General features: G+C 41.3%; 1 protein-coding gene across 2 annotated transcripts in view; it reads right to left on the minus strand.

Annotated features, from left to right (window-relative positions):
* Fyb1 (FYN binding protein 1) overlaps positions 1 to 23101 on the minus strand; it is a 72802-nt gene that overhangs the window by 24336 nt on the left and 25365 nt on the right. For both annotated transcript variants that reach the window (XM_041631087.1, XM_041631086.1), the window contains exons 2-6: positions 16268 to 16457; positions 4641 to 4687; positions 3266 to 3285; positions 2720 to 2754; positions 1390 to 1510 (exon numbers count right to left, since the gene is read on the minus strand). In XM_041631087.1, the coding sequence (XP_041487021.1) occupies positions 1390 to 1510; positions 2720 to 2754; positions 3266 to 3285; positions 4641 to 4687; positions 16268 to 16457 (413 nt within the window). The remainder of the gene's footprint in view (positions 1 to 1389; positions 1511 to 2719; positions 2755 to 3265; positions 3286 to 4640; positions 4688 to 16267; positions 16458 to 23101) is intronic.

Below are 23101 nucleotides of genomic sequence, written 5' to 3' on the forward strand. Positions count from 1 at the left end.
CCTCACACTTCACAAACCCCAGTGTCTATCAGTACCTGGGTGGGATATAGCTTATAAGGTCCCAGACTTGACAACGCTTGAGTTCCTACCTGTTGATATGACTTCTCCATTCTGTTTTAGTGATTAGCAATATTATTTGAATGAATATGTGAAACACTGTATTACTTATTTTTCTAAATTAATCTCAAATCCTGGAAAACTATGAACAATATTGCATGAAAAGTATAATATATAAATATATATATATGAATTAAATTAATTTTTTACTTGAAGAATATACATCCTGGTAGTCACGCATTCTGCATGAGTAAACTGTTTTAGTTTTCACATTGAAATCATAACTTTACTTGTACTTAAAAAAGCTTTTTTTTTCTCAAAAACTGTGAAAACTCATAGTAGATATAGTGGCTTTTATATAATATTTCATTCAATCCCATAACAAACTATAGGAAAATGTCACTTATTTTCACTCTAAAGACTAAGAGTCTGAACCTCAGAAGAGATAAGTAGTAAGTCCAAGAGCACAGAGCTTGTATGTGCAGCTGGGCTTGGAATCCATGTTGATCCAAATGACTCCAAGTTGGATGTTTTCCTTGCATCATGAGGTTGAACTTTTGTTTTAACATAACAAATGTACTGGGAAGTTAGGTATGAGTCATATTTTGTAATTCCATGCATTAAATCCTCTAGTAAAATAAATATTTAAAGAAGTAATTATTTAAATAAAATGATATGAATTTCTTTAAAAGTGAAGACAGTTTTGTAATTCAGATCATCACTCCAAATACTTCAGAGGCAGGCACCAGAACACACCAGATGGGTTATGCCATCAAATATGGTATTGCTAAGGAAGTTTAAGCATGCATGAAGCGCAATGGTGGTGGCAAAAGAGGTGACAAAATTACCAGAGATCAGAAAAGATAGAGGTTGGAAATTTAGGCATTTAAAGCAGCCTGAGAGACAGCAGCTTTTAGAAATAAGTAAGAGATTAGAAATGGGTCTTAAAGGCAAATGTATAGTTCATACTCAGATGCCGGCATCTCTAGTAGCTACAAGGAAATGTAGTTCATCCAGGAACACTATGTTCATTGCTCTACTATGTGATGTGCCATCGGGACATCTATGTGTGTGGTTCCAGATGCATGGCACACAGTAATGAGGCATTCATCTCCTCAATCAACATAAAATCCCTGGGTACCCGCCAATTATAAACTACTTAAATTTTATTTGGATTTTTTTTGTCCTGTTTCATTTTTGATGGTAGAGATAAGGTGGTGTATTGAACAAAAAGCATTGTTTTTAAAATAACTTGGTAAATTTTCTTTTAATGTTACAAAAAAAGCTTCAAAATTATGCTATCACACTCCTCTTCAGCAAGTGAGCTCTTACCTTAAATTTCTTCTTTAGTTCTTGTTCTTTCTTCTCTTTTTCTTTCTGTTCCTTCCGTTCTAGCTCTAACCTCTTCTTTTCCTCCTTTTCCCGTTTCTTGTCTCGTTCTTTGGATGATTCTCTGTGAATAGAAATGGCTAAGTTGTGGCTCAATGAACAGGGGCCCGTAGGTCAGGAACCACTGCACTACAGAAGAATGTCTCTAAAGATGAGGTGGGGGCAACAAGCTAAAGATGTGAATATTCTGGGTGTGTGAGATGCTGTATACAGCCAGCAGGAATCTCTCAGTCACAGATACATTTGCTGGCAGCCCCAGCTCCCCCCCCCCCACACTGCAATATGTACCATAGGGAAGGCACTAATCAGGAAGCCCCATGGCCTGTTGAGCTCTCTCACTCTCACTTCCATGGGCATGCATGAGCATGTGTTCACAAGCACTCATATTAATTTTGATGTAGCGATTAGTTAGAACTGGTTGAATAATTAGGTAGAGAAAATTAAGACACCTGAGCTCAACATTTGATTGACTAAGATAACTCCTATTTTCACACAATTTCCAAGGAACTTCTTTGAACTCCATTGTGGAGTCATGGAGTTGTTTCTCATATCTATCCAGCAGATTAGAATGTGGGCATCGGGATGCTAACGGCAGCCCATAGTACCTCTGTGTCTGAGTGAAGAAGGTACAATACACAATGAATCCATTTCCTCAGGATACTGAGAGGGGGAAATACAAATTCTTGAGTCTAGTCCCTGACTGTCTCTCAAGTAGCTTGCAGGTCTCACGTGGCAGTTTGTCACCAGAGTCCTATGTAGCGTGGAGAGTTAAAAAATTTTAGTTCTTCATAGTGAAATAAGGGATGCCATTACATGTGGGATAATGTTTTGTACACTCTAAAGATTTGTCACCCATATTTGTTTAATAAAACACTGATTGACCAGTAGCCAGGCAGGAAGTATAGACAGGGCAACCAGACTAAGAGAATTCTGGGAAGAGGAAAGACAGAGGAAGCAAGATGAAAATACCTTACTGATAAAAGGTGACTAAACATAGATAAGAGTTTTGGGTTAATTTAAGTTGTAAGCAGTCGTTAGTAATAAGCCTGAGCTAATAGGCCAAACAGTTTATAATCAATATAAGCCTCTGTGTGTTTCTTTGGGGCTAAATGGCTGAGGGACCAGGCGAGACAGAAACTTCCATTTGCCATTACAATCACACATGTAAATAAAGCCTTTTCTTCTTAGTGCTTTTGCACACCCATGCTCCCTCTTATAAAATGTTGTATTCATCTTAGAAGAAAATTCTTATGGTAACAAATGCAATGCATACATGTCTTCGTATGTTTCTCCTTCACTCTCTTGTTCCTGGCAAGAAAAACAGATAATTATTACCTGTAATTATTGCAAAAGGTCATATGTGCATTTCATTGACAACTTATTTTTAAAATAAATGTTTATGAGTTTGTATAATTTGAGGCTAAATTGGCTTATTTGAAATTTTCTTTTTCTTTCTTTTCTTCCTTTCTTCTTTCCTTCTTTCTCTCTTTTTCTTTTTCTCGTTCTCTCTCTCTCTCACTCTCTCTTTTTCAAATTGTGACATACTTAGGAACAAACAAAGGAGATTTCATTCTCTGTCCTGCTCAGTCATTAGCTGTGCAGTCAGACAGAACTTCAGCATTACACTACCGTGAGTCAGCATACCAACTGGCATATAATATTTCAAGGATTCCAATTAAGTAAGGTTAGTAATGGAAAAAATACCATTGATATTTGTAAAACTTTTTATTTGTCTGTTGATAACAATAGAAAGTGAGTCATAGTAATTGTTAAATGCTCCAAGTTTAGCAATAGAAAAAGAGAAATAAAAATGTCTGACCTCTTCTAGAGTTCCAGGACCTACAGGATTAAAAAAAAATACATTGTAATTAAGAAGTACTTCAACATGTGGTCATTAGATAAAATACTCATATTAGTTCAAAGTATAACAGAATTTACACTTTAGGGCACAAAAAATGTGCCTTAGATACTTGGTAGTTTTAACACTTGTAATTTAATTATAGAATTATTTTATTAATTTTCCCAAGATAATGCCAAAGTCAAAAACATTTATGCAATGTTTTACTGCCGTATATAAAGCATAGTGCATTTGATGTATGTGCTTGTGTGAAGTGAACAAGAGAAAAAAATCACAAATTTTCCATACTTTTTGGCTCATTCTTTCTCTGGGATTTGCTATCATGTATCAAGTCAAGATGACTAAGTTAAGAAAAAGACTACTCGGGTTTGGTGTAATATACATTCTATCAGATATCAAGACATAATGCTATAGTTAATAAGTCAATAATATTAAGAACAATCATAATAATACACATAGAAGGACAAGACGATTAGAAAGAGAGTTCAGGGACAGTACTGGCTAGTTTTATGCCAATTTGATCCAGGCTAGAGTTATTTGAGAGGCAGGAACCTCAATTAAGAAAATACCTCCACAAGATCAGGCTGTAGGGAAGCCTGCAGGGCATTTTCTCAATAGATGATTGATGGCGGAGAACCCAGCCCATTGTGGGTGGTACCATTGCTGGACCATGATAGTCATGAGGGTTCTATAAGAAAGCAGGCTGAACAAGCTGTGATGAGCTAGCTAGCAAACAGCAGCTCCCAGGCCTCTTCCCCTTGGTTTCCTATCTCCTTTACCACCTTATCCTAGCCCATTCTAAAATAGGTCCTTCCTTTTCCTCCTCTTAAAAATGACACCCACAAGGTCATTAGTTGCTGTTTTCTGCCTGAGTCAGAAAGCTGCCACTTCAGCTTTTCTTTCTCACTTAATAAAGAATCTCCGTGAAAACAGGTGTGTGGGTGTGGTCTGGACCTAATCTAGGGTCCAAGAGCAAGCCCCCTCTGTGTGGGGTTCCCCTTTAGTACTTAGTGACAAGGGACTAAATGTGTACCCAGTAATGAGGAGAGGGGCTGGGAAAAACCTTATGTTGAGTATTCTCAAAAGAAAACCTATTACATAGTTTTTATATAAATCACACACACACACACGAGAAGAATATGTGCAAACACACATTAGTATTTTAGGATGTTTGCTTATAGTGAGAGAAAGAAGGTAATGAATCATGAGGATTATAGGGGCATGAATAAAACAAGAGCTCCTATATAGACCAACGATGCTACTGCCATAAATGATTCCATGACATTTGACTAATTCAAACATGCAGCTCAGATTTTTTTAAAAAGTTACCCCTTACCATCAGAGTGCATGACACCATCTTGATTTTCTTCACTTATAGTATTTCTGAAAACAAGAAAGAAAAAAGGGTGAGAACAAAGTAGACACTCTTGCTCATTTTACAAATGAAAACATACACAGACATATGCATGTAATAGCGATTGATGAAGAAAGAGGCCCCGAGTCTGAAAGAGAACAAGGAAAGTTGTTCAGGAAGGTTCAGAGGAAGTGGTAAATGTTGTAATTATAATATAATCTCAAAAATAAAAAAATGTAAAAAGAAAGCAATTGAATTATTGTTTTTTATTAATATTTGCTCTGACTTAAAATTCATGCATCACTGGAGAAGGTTTTAATATTGTGTTTTTGCTGTTACTGTGGATTTTAAAAGAAAAAGGAGTACTAAGAAACTCAAGTTCAGCACCATCCATTCTTTTTTTTTTGTTGTTTGTTTGTTTGTTTTGTTTTGTTTTTTGTTTTTTAAGACAGGGTCTCTCTGTAACAGGTCTGATTGTCCTGTCCTGGAATCCACTTTGTTGACCAGACTGGCCTTGAACCCACTGATATCTGCCTGCCTCTGCCTTCCACGTGCTGGGACTAAAGGCATGTGCCACCCACTGTTCACCGGCACCACTGTGGACACATTCAATGGGTTCATTGCTTTTGGGGACTAGCAGGCCCATCTGTAGTCAGTTACTCAACACCGGGATTCTCCCAGGATTTGATTGGTTCTCTTGCACATACACAGGAAGAATTTACTCCTACCCCTGACTTAATCCACCTTCCAAAATAGATCACACCAGCTTCACTTCCATCAAACGCTTGAACTCCATGTGTGTCCTTCCTCTCCAGTGCTTACCCCAGCTCTGCTAAAAGAGCAGCATCAGTACATAGGACTCATAAGCTCTCGGTATGTAGCCAGCTATGCGCCCCATTCCTGTTCTGAGACTGGTGAGTAAATGTGTATAAAACAGTCAACCGTTCTGACTCTGGGCATTACACGTAACTGGTTTCCAATCTCAGCTCTTCATCTAATGATCTCATTTACTCTTCTTCCTAGCCCACCTTTCTTGAGTCATCCTTTTTGATTTACCATTTACCATTCAAAACCTTGACCACTTTTCCTCAAAAATGATCTCATCCTCTCACCTAGGAAATCAGATAATCTTGCATTTTGTTCTACTGATAAAATAGAAGTAACTGAAAAATGATTTCTATTAAGATATAGCCCCTCAGAACACAAACATATCTGTAGCTGAGCTATACTTACCTTTAGTCCACCATTTTCTCTACCTATATCCTGTTACATATACCTTCTTAGAAGTTTTGCATCTTCCACTATCTCCCTTTTCCACACATTGTCATTGGTGACTGATTCCATAAGTTCTTACAACACCCTATAATAGCTCAACATTGGTCACGTCCATGGTGAAATCTCTATCTAAGCCAGGTCTCTCTACTGAGTGTCAGAGACATGACTGTACCTCAGTGGTCTCGTACCTTCAGAGGTATAGGAGTCTGGAAATCCCTCTTCCCCTGCTCTGGCTTGGAAGTCCTTCAGCCCGTTGCTGAAGGGAGTGCCTTCCCTGCAGCCTAAGCCTGCTCTCCCGAGTAGTTTTCCTACATCAAGGAACAGCACCATCACCCATACATCCCACTGAAGCTTCAAGTCATCCATTGTTTCTTTCTCTTCTTCAGCTCCATAGACACTAATCATCAACATCTGCCAGGTTTCTATAGTTAGTAGGCCCCTGAATCCTTCCTTCCTCCATCTCTCCCTTCTCTCAGGCTCACTGGAAGAACACCATCTTTAGTAGAAGCTCCTTCCCCTCTTCTACTGTTGGAAGTGCTTTTCCTCATCCCCCACCTTGTAAACCTTGCCTACGATTTTTGCTAATGTGATCTTTAACATTACATGTTAACATAACATGATGCAGTAACACAAGAAGACAAACATGTCACTCTCAATCCTTCTCTCTCTCTCTCTCTCTCTCTCTCTCTCTCTCTCTCTGTGTGTGTGTGTGTGTGTCACTTTGTTCATAAAAAGCATTCAGTAGGTGTGTTTCTGACTTAAGGAATTTTTTCTTTTAATATAATTTTTTATCTTAGTTTTTATTCATTTCCTTTCAGTGATGTAAAGATAGGGTACGAAATTGGCTTAAGAAAAATATGCTTGGTATGCTCATATGCCTTGCTGTCTGTCCTGTTTCCCAAAGAGTCCTATTTCTCCTCTGCTATGCAGAGTCAAATGTTTGTTATAAGCCTCTGTTGAAAGGACACTATGCAGCTACAGAGATGGCTCAGCAGTTAAGAGCACCTGCTGCCTTTGCAGAGGAGCCTCCCTTGGTTTCCACACCCTCATGGTGACTTGTAGCAAGCTGTAACTCCAGTTCTGGGGGATCTGAGACCCTATTCCGACCTCAGTAGACACCTGGCATGCATGTGGTACACATACGTATGTGCAGGCAAAACACTCACACCCATGAACTGAAGGCAAGTCTCAAGAAAAGAATGCACTAGAATCAAGAGACAAGTTTTACCCCAAACCCAGAATCAAACACAATGAAAGAAAGACCTAATGCAATCAAGTCACCTTGTATCCAATTACCAGTCTTCAGGAGAGAATATGAAAACGCACTACAGAGACAGTCAGAAAACAAAACCCAGACAAGGGTAATCATACTGTCGGCAAACAACTTGATGACCTCAACAAACACACTGCAAGGAATAAGGAAAAGTTGAGGTAGTGGGAAAACCTCCATGTTAAAGAAAATTATGAACGTGAATTACCAAGGAAAACTGTGAGTGCTTAGTCAAACTTAAAACACACATGTACAATGTGTTTGAAACTTTTTTTTGACAAAGTTTCACTATATAACAACTCCAGTGGCCTTGACCTAGTAACCTCCCCATCGCCAAATCTTGAATGCTGGGATTAGAGGCCTGGGTCATTCTGATGACCCAGTTGATATTTTATACTAACACACAAAGTCTAATTTGGGGGGCTATCTAATAAAATGTTTATGGGTGAAATAAGATAATGTTTGTAGTTTCAGAATAGCACAAGAAAGGGAAGCGATGAAGGTACAGAGGAAACGGGACCACATGTTTATAAACATGTTATAAACCACTCCTGAAGTGGGTAGGAGAGACTGGGCCCATTATATTTCTGCCTCTGTCTTCCATATACTTAAATAGATCTTACCATACTTATACTAGCTCTTTTCCTAGTGAGCAGGGCACAGGGCTTGTGCAATTAGTTCTCTTCTCCCACTGCTTTACTCCTGGAATTCCTCTCCTCCCTCCCCCCCTCTCCCTCCCTGGGATCCCAATCTCCTTCCACGTAAGCTCTCCCCTGGTAGCTCTCCCTAGAGGCCTTGAACTCTCAATCCTCGCAAGTGCTGGGATTATAGGTATGTACCATCACACCTGGGATTATTTCTGCGTCTCACATCTTCTTTCCTGTTGATACAGGATTCTATGCTTAGCCCATGCTTCCCTTCACTCTGGTTCTTAGAAAGGAGTTTTTTTTTTTTTTTTTAACTGTTAACTGTGTGTGTATGTGCCTGAACACGTGAGTGGAGCTCAGAAGACAATGCTCAGGGGCTGGGTCCCTCCTTCCACCTTTTTGTAGATTCCAGGAGATTGAAATTAGGTGGTAGGTTTGTCCTAGTAAACACATTACCGGTCGGGCCAGCTGCACACAGGTATTCTGGTTTCTTGTCATCCCCTGCTGTATCCCCTGACCCCCTTGACAATATCTCCTCTGGTTCCCCAGCTCTAAGCCTGCTCTTTGTTGCTTTTGACTGTGACAGAGTGGTTATCTCTCTATCAGTGAAACTAAGTAATCTTTATCATCAAAATGGATTAGTGCCATTTGTGTAAAAGGATATTAAAACAAGTAAACAAACAAAACACTATTCTACTTTCTAAACCATCCGGATAGATAATAATTAAATGATAATAACAAAGGGTATTATTCTAGCACATTCATGCAAAGCATTTCTTACCCTAGAGAATGTCATTTGCACACACATACTCAATATTATGCCACATAAGATTTGATGCCACTTTATATAGGTCTGAGCTTATGCCATCTATCATGTTAAGATAGTAAGTATGAAATAGTGACCACAATAGCAGTGACGGCGGAGAATAAAATGGCCAAGGATGAGAGTAAGAAAGAGGTGCAAATGTCCTAACAAGCTCAAGTCCAACTGCCACCAACTACTCAGTGTTCAAGGCCTAGAGAAAAACCCCACAGACAGGCGAAGAAGAGAACAATGGAACTAGTCACAACCAACAACATAGACCACGGAGCAGAGGGAGGGGCAAAGGAGGAGAAAGAGCAGCAAGCTTATCAGTGGAGCTGGCTTTCACCACAGCTCCTTGTTTTCATGCCACGGTACTGAATGAAGTTCATTTAACAGTAAGCCTGTCATGTTGGAAAGCTATTAGGGTGTGGGGAGCTGTAGCTGAGTGACAGCCTGCTTGTCCAGTGTGGATGAGGCCCTGGTTCAATTCCCCGGTAGGTGAAGCCAAGCAAGCAAGCAAGCAAGCAAACAAAAGCTACTGGGGTTCTATCTCCTAACATTGAAAGATGTAAGACTGTTGTTTTCTCATCTGGATTCGCTCTTCCTAAGTTTAGCTTCTAGTCTTTTATTGCCGGATCTTTTTTTGGAAGGAAGAGGTGATCTCAGCGACACCTGAAACTGCTTTCTACCCGCCCTTAACAGGAACGAGCCCCTCACTCCGGAACACATCTTTCTGTCCTTAACCTAAGAGAAATTTCAAAATTATGACTCACCTAAACCAAAGCATTCCCAAATGGAGTTAGGTAAGGCTATCTGGCAGTGGCCTGCCGATGTGCCAAGTTTCAAGTTCTGGAAAGTTCGAAGCCCTGGTAGTTAATTATGAGATTACGCTGGTACATTCTCTCCCTATACTAACTGAAGGGACTTCAGGGGAAGGACACTTTGCCCTTTCCTTTTCTAGCCTGAGTCATTTCCCTTTCTGGAGGACTTCTCATTACCTCACTTTTCCTGTCTTACTCCTATTTATAACCACGAGATGTGTTTTGTATATAAAAACTCAGCCGCTGCTTCTGTTTTCATCTGAAGGGCCCGTTGCGCGGATAGAATTCTAATTCATTTTAAAACAGTACTAAGAAATGTGCCACAGGGAATGAGTTGAAGATTAATAATGAAAAGCTCAAGCTCTTGGTCCATTTCCCTTCTAAGTCTGAGTGACATGGAAGAAAATGCAATGAGCTGTATATAGTCTGACCACTAGGTGGGGAAACAATACAATTTAAAATACACGTAACTTTGTCTTCAACCACGCGATACTGGAAATTATTCATGATTTCTGGTTCCTGTTGACCTTCAGACCTTTCATACTTACAAGGTAAACTGAACCGAATGATATGATTACAAGTCACTCCTGGGAGGAACTTCAGAAGCAGGTGGGACAGGCCCCACATGGTCAAGGCCCCTCTCTTTCCAGATTCCTCCCTTGACCCCAGCTGGAGATTCTGCTGTGTACCCAGGGAGAACTCTGACTTTGTCAGCCATTCAGCCCATCCTCTCTAGACTGAAGTTGAGGAAGACTCTGTTCCGGGAATTCTCCCGTCTACACTCCTTCTTTCTTCTTTAAGGGCTATTATTTATCACCATATAAAAACGTTGCTATTTCCATATAAGTTCATTATCATCCTTGCTACATAGCATACCTGAGGTCAGCCTAGGTTCTAGTTACATGAGAGCCTGTCTCCAGATACAGAAACAGAAACAAAAATTCCTCCCACGCCAGCCGTTGCCCTACATTGTAAACAGTGTCTGTATCGGCTTCTTTTCGATACCTGTGTGGGCGCACGCATGTGCGTGCGCAGGCCAGAGGTTGAAGTCAGGCGTCTTCCTCTACCACTTTCCATTTTATCCTTCGAATCAGGTTCTTTCTTACTCAATCCAGAGCCTGCCATATGGTTACACCGGCTGGCCGGTGATCCTTGGGAATCTACCTGTCTCTGCCATTTCCATAACGCCTCCACCCCTTCAGCATTGGTGTTACAGATGCGCGCTGCCACGCAAACCTTTTCACATGTGTGATGGGGGCCAAACCCAGGTCCTCACGCTTGTGTGGCAGGCGCTTTCCCGCTCGAGCCATCTGTCCTAGTTAGCGGAAATCATCCCCTCGTCACAGCTCAGAATCATCTGATGTGACCGCCTCGATTAAGAAATGGATTAGACGAGGGGGGCCTGTGGGGTGTCCACAGACAATTATCTTGGTTTTTAACTGAAGAAGGAGGGCCACTGTGTCTGGTGCTGTCCCTAGGCAGATGGCCCTGTACCATGTCAAAGCACGAGCCCGTGAGCGAGTAAGCCTGGAAGCCATGTTTCTGCACGGTCCCTATCTTCAGGTTCCTATCTTGAGTTCCTGCTCGTCCTTCCTTTCATGATGGAGTGTGACCCGGAAGGATAAGATGAAACAAGCCCTGTTCTCCTCTGCTCTGCTTTTGGTTAGTGTTCTGGTACAGCAACAGAGGCCTCTGCAGCCTCACCTTTCACCCCCTGAAAGCTGCATCATGCTTGGTCCTAACTCCGTCACACCTACCACCCTCCATCGGTCTCTCCCTCTGCCTTCAGCAGCATCTGAGGCACTTGCTCACCAGCCCCACTTTTGGTCCCTCAGTTCGCTTACTTTATTCCTCCTTCCTCTTTATCTCCTTTGTCTCCGTTTCCCCAACACAGGCCAGACTCCGAGTTTTGTCTTTTCTCTTTGTACTCCTTCCTTCTCTCCTTGGCCAACTTTGACCAGCCTTATCACTTTAAGAGTGAGACAAAGTCCGATGTCTCTCCTCTCTGTGTCTTTACCAGAACTCTCTTTGAAGCTCTCCATTTTCAACTCTCCAATTGTCTTCTCGGTGTTCCCCTTGAACTTTAAATAATATTCCAGGGTTATCAGAGCCACAACCGCTTTAACAAAGACCTTTTAGATATATTCATTTTACTTTATATAGATGCTTTACCAGCATGCATGTGTATAGACAATGTGCCTGACTGTTGGAGACCTGGGAAATGAATGTCTGCAAGCCACCACATGGCTGCTGGGAAGTGAGCCCACTTCCTCTTCCACAAGCAGCAAGTGTTCTTAACTATAGAGCGATCTCCCCACTTCCCAGTCAGAACTTACTTCCTCTCAAACACCTCACCTGCAGCCTCCTTCTGTCATTTGAAGGAATCATAGCCTTTCCAGTTGCTAAGACCAAAGGCGTTGGAGCCACATGTGATCCTTAACGTGAGTTTTATAACTAAGTCCAACTTCTGCTGTCGCTCCCCTGAACAGTTATCCACAGTGCAGACATTTCTTAATACCCCCCCCCCCCCCCCCCCACCAAGAGCAGCCCATCTTGGTTAGAATGCCTCAGTGTCTGGCCTGCATTTCTGCAACATTTAACTGGTTCTGCTGCTACCCTTGCACATCTACTTTAAGTGACTTTAACAAAAACACAAGTCAAAAAGCCTGGAGATGCTGTGCTCCAGCCCACAGGGGTCCTCATCTCAGATAGGGTGATGGTCACAGACGATCACAATGCATGGAGCCCTCCGTGAGCTGACTCCTCTCCAATCTCCTCTTCTCTGGCTGTCTCTAGTGTCCTGCTGACCTTCTCCTTAGCCTTTGGGTCTTCGAGGCCTCTATTCCTTCTCTCTCCCCCACAGCGTTCGGTCTCATGCCCATGTTTCCTTGCATCTTTGATACCTCACAGTTCTGTATAGCCATCTGTGGTCTGGAATCCCCCCTCCCGGCCTTCCTAACTCTGCTCTGCTGACCACTGCCCTGTCTTTTACCTGTGCGACTGCTTCTCTTTCTCTGGCCCTTGCTTTCTATAAAGGCAGGGAGGGGCCTCTGTTTTGCACACGATTTTCCCTGGAGCTCAGTTGAAAGATCCCAGAGGAGTGACTCAAAGATGTGCTGAGTGACTATCTTAAAAGCCTAGGAGATCTTGAGAGTGGATTTTGCTTAGGAGGAGAGTGGTTACAGACCTGCAGAGCAACACTCGGGAAGCATCAGGGAGACATTCATCAGAAGACCTGCGCCTTCTACTTTTCTGCCCCCAGTCCAATCCATACACGTCCCGTAAACCCTTAAGCCCGAACATGAATGTCCATTCTGCTTTCGTTTCCTCTATGTATTTATCTAACTTCCCCTTCTACGGGGGAAATTTTCTAATCTAGATATTTCCTCCTTGCGGAATTTACTGATGGGAACTTTAAAACTGTTGACCCTTTCTCTTTTGGAGGAACAAATTTGTTCTGGATATCCTTAGCTTTCACGCTTTGTCCTGCATGTGACAATTAGCTTCCTGATATTCCAAGCATAGATTTTCCACGTAATGTGAAACACCCAAGGCCCTTTTATCTATTTCATTTTTCTTTTAAGCGGATGTTTAAAAATGAAGTTGGCAGATCATGTACGAGTCACCAACTAAGAGGAGTCCCTAATATGGTGGGAATTGAAATGAAGCAAAATGTATTACCGTCAGTGAACTTTGTAAATGACTGAAGGCAACACTATCCCCTCTAAGAATCCAAACCCTTGGTCTTCTTGGTGATTCCTTGCAAAGCTGGCATGTCGCCCAGCATCCCCCGCTATAGCACTGCCTTTGAAATGCCCTCTTCTTCCCACAGCCTGTTTAAGAGCCTTCTGGTGGATTCCGGGGATGAGATTTTTTTTTTTTTTTTTGAGAGTTAACACAGGAGGCTCAGATTTGCCTTGCTTTAGAAAGATGCTACCACGGCTGGCCTGTGACTTATAAACAAGAAGCATTTTCTCTACAACTGTTCGCTGCAATGGGAGTGGCCCAGTGGATCAAAGTGTTCTGCTCTGTGAGACCTTAGCAACCACGTGATTGATGTGGATGCTTGCTTTCTTTCTAGGTTTCTGGCAGGCCTAAGGAACCAGCGAGACAGCTCCCTTGCTCCCTGTGGAAACCTTTCAGTTTCTCCAGCCTCTGGCCAGCTTCTGCTGGAGTCTGCCTGAGACACCCACTGCAGTTTCACAGCTATGCTCTCTGTGGGGAAGCCCTGATTAGACAGTGCCACCTGCTGGCTGTCCCTTCCTCTTTTTTTTTTTTTTTTACCGCATTGAATCCCAGTCTCTCCAGTTACTGTAAGCTGAGGACTGTGAGTCCTTCTAGTGAGCTATTAGACACACGGGAAGTCTGGAGGCCCTGAAGCAGCGGACAGAGTGTCAGATACCTTTCCACCCCTTAATGTCCAGAATGAAATGATGACTGGGCTCCAAGCCTTACCAATTTTCAGAAGTCAGGTTTGAGCCATTTGTGAAGATTTCATACTAAAACTACGCCTTACTCCGAGGCTTCACTGAAGCTGGTGTCTAGGACAGAGCTACCTATATAGTAAACTTGAGAAGTGTTAGGATTGTGGGTTCAGTGTGGAGGCACAAGCCTGCTATCTCAGGACTTGAGAGGCAGAGGCAGCAGTACATTCATAAGATCAAAGCCACCCTGGGCTACGTAGTGAGTTCTAGGTCAGCCAGGGATGCACAGTGAGGGTTTGTACAGACAAAAGAAAACAAAAAAGTAAAAAGTACAATAAAAATAAACACATGAAAAGGAAATTCTGAGATCTAAATTCAATGAGTTAAATTTACCAGAGGGTAAAACGATATTAGGAAGAAGAAATATGATTTTTATATGTGTAGAAAGAAATAAGTTATATGAAAATTAAGTATTTGAGAGAACATTTATTGGTTATTTTAATTAGTCTAATATTTATTTAGCCTTAATATGATAGTAAGCAGATGTCTTACACTTTGATTTGGTAGGTAGCGGAATCTCCCAGGGGGTTAGAGCCTTCAAGCAGACATCTACAGACTCAAATGCCCAGAAGAGCGTAATGTTATATAGACATCCAGAGCAGCCTATGAAGAAGATAAGGCTCACCATGCTGCTCACACACCCTTAGTTACTGACTTTAAACTCCTCTGGAAGCATTACGAAGTGAAAAATAGTCAGGGGTACTCACAATAAGCGGGTTTTCAACATATTGAATCTTCAAGCACTTAAGGAAGATCTCAACGTGATTTTGTAATTAACAAATTCTACCATGTGGATCATGGACAAAGGATCAATCTTATGGTGTGTGTGGGAGGGGACTAAGGTGAAATCAAACTACACTCTTATAGCAGACTATCACTGTACTGACTGTTGTGTGTCAGCTTGGCACAGGCTAGAATCACTAAGGAAAAGGGAGATGAATTGAGGAAATTCCTCCTTAAGATCCAGCTGCAGGTATTTTCTTAATTAGTGATCAATGAGGGAGGGTCTGATGTAGGTGGTACCATCCCTAGGCTGATGGTCCTGGGTCCTACAAGAGAGCAGACTGAACAAGCCATGAGAAGCCAGCCAGTAAGCTTGCCTTCCATGGCCTCTGCATCAGCTCCTGCCTCCGGGTTCCTGCCTTGCGTGAGTTCTCACTGCGTTGGATGATGAACTGTCATGTGGAACTCTGAGTGAAATAAACCCTTTCTCCCCCACATTGCTTTTGGATATGGTGTTTCATCACAACAATATTAACCCTAAGAACAGTTTGGTAGCAGGATAGTAGAGTATGGCTGTGATGGACCTGGACGTGTTGTTTTGAAGGGGATTGTGAAGGACCCTGTAACTTTGGGCTAGGGGAATCATTGAGTGTTCTGTAGGATCTTGGAAGGAAAGAACGCTGAGAGCAGTGCAGAAGATGGAGGCCTGGCTTGTGAGGTTTCAGAGGAAAGCAAAGACTCTACTGAACTTTTTGTGCAAGGAATCTGTAGTTCTGGTTGGCTGGAGCTGAAGAATCTGCTGTGTTTAATAAGACACCAGAACTATCAAAGTGAAACCTCTGCTTTGCTGAGATACTCAACGCTGGTCAGCGGCAGCTGAGAAATTTGCAGTGATTAAGAAGAGACCAACACCGCTGAGGTTTCTGGAAAGTGTTTCCTGAGAGTCAGCACACAGAAGCTGTGCTCCAGATGTGGCCAAGGTTGTGTCTTGTGTTGGCGGCTGAACTGGGTAGTGTAAGAGCCACGCAGATGGTGCCCGTTTTGGGAGGTGTGAAGAGGTCACGGAGATTAACGGATGCCTGGCACTGCATGTCAGGGATGGAGTCCCTGAAGCTAGCTCAGGAAAGGCCACTGCTAGGCCATTTGTAGCAAGGGACCCTAGCGGTTACGGAGATGCCAGTGTCAGGAGATGACTCCCAAGGCTAGCAGCAGCAGCTGGAGCCTAGAAGACAAGCTCTGTGTTCTGCAGAGGGCCGAGCTGGAGAAATGACCCAAGCCCCTTGGCCCAGAGATCACGAGTGAATCACAGACAATTGGACACTGACTTATTTATACTGTCGGAGTTTGGTTTTGCTTTGTTCAGATTGTGACGGTACCCTGGTTCTTCGCTCTTGAAGTAAGAAAGCATGCAACTTAATTTTGACTTTTACAGAAGCCAACGGTTGAGAGATTTTGAACTTTTAAAAGAGCCTGCCCTTCTTCCTGCCAACTGCCCACTAATGTACCACAGAACTCTTAGTGCCCAGTCATGAATCATTTGGAAATCCCTGGCGAGGAAATATTGTAAGATGATCCTTTACTTACTTCAGGTCAAGGGGAGGCTTAATGTTTCTGGGGGGTAGGCTTGGGACTGGCGGCTGTGTTGGGTGAGACGCTGGCAGTGGTGGCTGGATGGCTGGATGGGACATAGGCGGTGGTGGCTGGCTGCCTGGATGGGACGTTGGCGGTGGTGGCAGGGCAGTTGTTGAGTAAGGTGTCTGACTTTTGCTGGTACCTAAGGAGGAAAGGATGGTAAATTAAGACAAATTGTCAAAATATAAGAACTTGCCATTCCAAATATGCAGGCATAATCGGGTAGAACATTAGACATATAGCCCTTGTTAAGTGAATTCTTTAAAGTATTCAATATTTTATGTATATTACCTTTTCTGAGCTTTTTTTATAAGCCTTACTTTTAACAATCTTGACTTTGTGAACAATTCTACATCAACTTTGTATACATTCTTTATGAATTTAGAAATACACTTTATTTTTTTTCATTGGATTTGTATTTTAGACCAAAGAGACCTAGTGCTCATATCTATTTTCACAGGCAACACACTTGCTTTTGACAAGCTCTTTGAACTTTTAACAAATTATATTTTGTTTGGGCTATGGTTTTTAAACATGGAAGCGTTTTAAATCATCCCACAAGTAAATAATACACATTGTTAAAACTATAAAATGATATTAAGAACATTGAAGTATGAATTTCCCGTTTCCCCACCACCTAGCAATGTGTACTAAATTGTGTGTATTTCTGAGCATTTTGATGCAAATGCATGACACCTCTCTGTTCCAGTATATTGTCTCTGCTCAGTTCTTTTACTATGAACCTGTTGACTTTTATTTTATTTTGATTTTTGAGCCAGGATCTCATTGTGTCAACTAGGCTGGCCTGGGACTCACGGAGATTCACTTGTCTCTGATTCCCAGCTGCCCGAGTGCTAGGATTAAACACACACGCTAACGCACCCAGCTCCCTGCTGCTTTAACATTCTGCAACATCACACTCATCCTGGGATTTCTCTTTGCCAGCAAGATGATGATGACTCTGATATTTTAAGATAATATTCTGTGGGGAAGAGCATGGCACTGAAGTGCATGGGGCTAAATCAATTATTTCCTGGTTACATTTATAAAATGTAATGATGGTGCTACCTTATAGGGTTCTGTGGATGTTATGGCCCAACATTTGTAAAACACTTAGGATAGTGTCCTGTGGAGAGTAAGTTCAATGTTTTATTTTTCATTTAATAAGTCTTTGTAGAACACCTACAATATGCCAAGTTCTGTTCTACGTACTAGGAATACAGTAGAGATACATTAGACAACAATTTCTTAAGAAATATATAATAAATACATTTAATCCATATAAACTGTCATATAGATTGTGATATGCACAGTGAAAGGCGGGAATACTGGGTAACTGGAGGTGACTGGCATTCCCTCTAACCCTACATTTAATGCCCTGACCGAGGTAGACTGGAATTGGACCATGTAAGTACATGTTTTGTTTTTTTTTTCCACAGAAAGCACCAGGCTTCACTCATGATTTTCTTGACTCTTTATTTTGAGAAGGTGATAGATGAAATTTAGGCTTAAATGTGCCACTTCTCCAACTATCATATTAGGTCTAGCATCGCATCAAGGAAAAATTTTTTAGTATTTCATCAAATATTTATAGTTATTTTCTTAGTCAAATATTTATACTTATTTCTTAATCCACCAAAACACTCATTCTCTTCATTCATAAATAAATGAAGTTCTCACAGATACCTTTATTACCCAATTCTCCATTTACTTTCTGGCTCAATAGTTTATGCTTTAAGTTGTTGGCTCCACCTAGTTTCATTCAATACAGTGTTTGTGTCTCTTATCTTCCTGCTTTGTGGTGACTTTTTTTGAGAGGGAAAGAGAATGTCATCTTGAAAAATGTGTTAATTTTACATTAATTAGCGCAATGTTCCCATGTTTATAGTTATGTTTCTTTTAAAATGCTTCATCTATTCAATTCTTCATCTTTGCTTTACATAACATTTGCTTGTTCTTATCAATTTATACAACATCTTTATTAGGAATATTTGGAGCTAGAGAGATGGCTCAGTGGTTAATAGCATGTACTGCTCTTGTAGATGACTTGAGTCTAGTTCCCAGCACCCACCTTAGGGCAACTCACAGCTAACTGCATCTCCAGGTCCAGGGAATCTAACAGATTCTTCTGAACTCTGTTGCTGCCTGACTTCACACTTGCATTCATGCACATATGCACACACACACACACACACACACACACACAATTAAAAGCAAAACTAAAAACTTTAAAACGGTAGTAATCTTTTTGTTCCTTACATGGACAGGACTGAATATGATTTTGCTGATTTAACTCTTTCTTCTGTCTGTTCATATTTTTTAAAAATATCTAAAACCGACCTTGACCACAAAAGATATCTGCAGAACCTTTGACAAGAACACAGCCTTCTATCAGTTTGAAAGTATGTAAGGGACTGACTCAACCTGATCAATACCGAATGAAGTACTTTCTCTTAACTCATAATTTTACAGAACCATTGTGGCCCATGCAGCCTTGTGTTGACTGACATGATTTCATATGGCCCACGACTATGTTTATTAATTAGCAGTGACTCTTTCACCAGAACATAAATGTTAGATTATTGAGCAGATGAAAAGATGTTTTGCTATTTTAATAAATGACTTGTAGTCAAAGAGAAAAAGCTACTGTGAATATTAATAAATAAAACCAACAAATCATATTAATTAATATGATTTATAAATAATATTAATAAATGAATAAAATGTTTGTTAGCCATCTGTGACTTATATTTCACAGAAAGATTTTATCAAGCAGGAGCCCTTTTCATATGCAAGTGAACTAAGACCTGGTATTGAGATGCTACAGACAAGAGCTGGGCAATGTCAGTCTTCTGAACTGGAAGCAGGGAGAGAGGGCGTACCCAGAACCCTCTAGGCCCCACTGCCTGTGCCCAGGCTGGTGGGCCTCTCTGAAAAAGCATCTCTGGTAGACACTGGTTGTACTGCTTGCCTATCCTCCACTTGCTGTCAGTTGGTTATAACAGCCAAGGTCATTTTGGAAGGGCGTGCTTGCTTTTCCATTGAACTTGGAGCAGAAGGAGTTGAGTTTCAGGTAATGGCACCTTGAGGGGCAGCAGGACGGGGCTTGTCTGAGAGGCCATCAAGGCCAAAGGAGGGCAGGACTCAGAGACAGAGAGAAACAGACTGGGTTTGAAATGAAGGCGAGCTTTGGGAGATTGTTAAGAAGGAACTGTAAGACTTAAGGAGGCTCTGACTGTTCCCACTCCTCATCAGACATTAGCATCTTCCAGGGCACTAGGAAGCAGTGGTGAAATAGTTTGCTTTGCAAAATCTGTGGTCACTTTCAAATACTGCAAAAACTCATTTACGTGTATGAAAACTATTCCAAAGCAAAGCATCTTTGTTTTCATGGGGGCAAAGAAACAAGTAGACTTAACTTCAGTATATGTGGCTAACTCTGATATCTCAATCTTAGAGGCTTTATGAAACATAACAAATATTTGAGATTCTCAAAAAAACGTTTTCTTGTGTTACAAAGAGTATAGACATTGAAGTACAATAAAATAAAGAGAGATAGATATAAAAATATACCAGCAGGTAATGTCAGAGTCAGAATTCATTCCTCAGTGTGAGCCAGGGACCCTATTAGGCATTGTCTTATGTCTTATAACAACCTTGGGATATATGCTATCATTTAGTTTCTATTTAGTGTTTAAAAACTGTCCAAGTTCAGAGCTGGTAAGCAATGAAATGGAGACAAACCAACTACGGTCATTTTCTTTCTTTTTTTTTTAAATTTATTTATTTATTAAAGATTTCTGCCTCCTCCCCGCCACTGTCTCCCATTTCCCTCCTCCTCCCCCGATCAAGTTCCCCTCCCCCGATCAAGTCCCCCTTCCTCATTTGCCTAAAGAGCAATCAAGGTTCCCTGACCTGTGGGAAGTCCAAGGACCACCCACCTCCATCCAGGTCTAGTAAGTTGAGCATCCAAACTGCCTAGGCTCCCACAAAGCCAGTACGTGCAGTAGGATCAAAAACCCATTGCCATTGTTCTTGATTTCTCATTAGTCCTCATTGTCCGCTATGTTCAGCAAGTCCGGTTTTATCACAGGCTTTTTCAAACCCAGGCCAGTTGGCCTTGGTGAGTTTCCGATAGAACATCCCCATTGTCTCAGTGTGTGGGTGCCCCCCTCGCGGTCCTGAGTTCCTTGCTCGTGCTCTCTCTCCTTCTGCTCCTGATTTGGACCTTGAGATTTCAGTCCACCGTCTTTTTCTTGTGTTTCTGCCCTTCCTGCTATGCTCTCCTGCTTTTCACAGGAACGAAACTGAAAGGGGGTTGGTGTTCTGGAGAGTCAAAGAATGTGTGAGAAAGGTCCCTCACAGCCCATCCCTCTCACATCCATCTGGCTCGGATGAAGGAGCACACAGCCGGGCCATGAACTGGAGGCTTCAAGGGAAGGTGAGGAGATGATGGACATCTTAATAACAAACCTAGCAACCGATGGCAAAAGTAGAGGAGAAATGACTGTGTCTACTCTGAAAAAGATTAAGAGTAATTACAGAACATTCTAGAATGTGGAAATAGCTTTCAAGCATCTAAGAAGCTAGTCACCCTCGTTCCAACTTTTTTTTTTTATCCTTTTAATTTCCAAAGTTCAGAAGAGACCTTACACAGGCCGTCTCCCTCTGCTGTAGCACACCTGGGTGGCTGGGACACTGGGGCTGTTTTGTCAAAAGGAAATGAGTGGGGAAGGCCTTCCATGAGTCCGAGGTGGTTCAGTGTCATCTGGCCCTGCCCTTAAGGGTGATCTCAGATGATAGCAACGCAGGATATCTTATGTGATGAGATTAAAATGTATAAATAGAAAAACAGAATCTTTCCTTCTAAATTAATTATGCTTACTCCTGGCTCTAATGGTAGAAAATTTTAGAATTTAGTGACTAGGAATTGAAAGTTTAATTCTCTGTAAATCCACCCTCGTGTGTCCAGAAACAAACAGACACCACATTCATGTTCTTGACTTTTAGGCACGCCAAAAGAAATTTTCCTAAGCATCTTGCAGCTCACAGAGAGAATATGTGCTGGACTCAGGAGACTTGGCCTTGTTAGAATGAGCATTTCTCTGCCCTAAGACACAGGGCAACTTAGTTCGCTTCTGTGGGTTTTCGTTTGGTTTTGTATTCTCAACTGGCAGAGTGCTATGAGAATTTGAAAACTATGAGCACCTGCCCAGCACATAGGTGTGCGATGCTACCTATGGTCTGCCCTGGAGCCTAGTTCTGTTATGGCCTATGGCGCAAACACCTGAGAAACCTTTGACAGTATAAAAATCACACATTCCTTCATTTGCATTTCTATACTTGAGGCTAAGGAGTTTGGCCATGCTTAAAAGATGTTCCATCTGTGCGAGCATGAACATCTCTTATAAGCATATATTAATTTATAAAGAAATATAGCATTTTTTTTGAGATAAGCTGCTCAGAAAGCACACATTCCCTTTTATAAGTTTATTTGATAGAATATAAAACATTATACAGAATATAGGTATGTAAGTAGACCCTGCTGTGCATCTAAAAGCACTTTGAAAACATTCAGAGAACACCCAGCAGCCTTCAGCCTTGAAACCTCCACACCTTTGAGTTAGAGAGTCTGGTTTTACATTATTTTTGCTTTCCTTAACTTCACGCCTTCTGTTCTTATCTTCAAAGGATTTGTAAGCTGTAGTGGATGGGAAATTTTGCAAACCAGGCTAGGTGAACTCGGAACATGGGAACTATATTAGTAAGAACGCTTTTGATTTAAAAGCAAAGTGCCAAGACAATGTTTGCCAGCTTAGAACGGCCCATCAAAATGGAAAGAAAAGTAATACTGAAACATCAGTGCCACATAGGCAGTCACGGGCAAATTATGATAGAGGTGAAGAAGGAGGGATCAAAATTATTCTGAAAAGAAACCAACTCTGCACTCATATCTTCAACGCCTTATCTTATCAGTGACTTTAACATTCAGAGTGTCGTCCAATTATTGCTTTGAATTTATTTTTAATATTCAAATTTTATTTGCGTGTGTGACTGTGCCATCTCACGCATAGGAAGTCAGAGGATGGTTTGTAAGAGGTTGATCTCTCTTCCACTATGTAAATAGGTCTCAGGGACTGAACTCGTGTCTTCAGGCTTGAGTGCAAGCGTGTTCTTCCTGATGATCCACCTTGACAGCTCCCCCATTTAATTCTTAGAAAATTCCTTTCCCAACAATAACTTTGTTACCTATTTAATTATATATAACTACAAAGGAAATGTTTTTTTTGCTAGTGATTTTATTTTCAATAGATAACATGATTTTCAAATTTTGCAGTAATTTAATAAGAGATTGCTGATTTTTACATCTTGTCCTTTAAAAAGGGATTAGTTAAAAACTAACTAGCTAATGTTAAAAAATGTTAAATACTTTAAAAAGAAAGTTCATATGTAAGATGAGCTCTTTGTTAGATACTTGCAGATTGCAAAGCATTGTTTTCTGCTGTAAGAACATATTTGGGTGGAAAGCAGTAGCTCAGTATCTTTTCTTCTAATGTTAAAAGTTGTTTTAGGGCCAGGGTGATAGCTCAATGTGTTTTGGTGTTTTGTACAAGCATAAAGACCTGCATTCAAATCTCCAGTAACCACATAAAAAATTGAGTGTTATTATGTGCACCTGTAGGAGCAGAGAGGATGCTGGGAATTGCTGTCTGTCAGTTCAGCTCCAGCCAGGTTCAATGAGAGACATCATCTCAAAGGAATAGGGCAGAGAGGGAGAGCACAGGA

This window comes from Microtus oregoni, unplaced genomic scaffold, assembly GCF_018167655.1.
Source record: "Microtus oregoni isolate MIOR12 unplaced genomic scaffold, Mior012 000036F_ref0000092, whole genome shotgun sequence".
NCBI lineage: Eukaryota > Metazoa > Chordata > Mammalia > Rodentia > Cricetidae > Microtus > Microtus oregoni.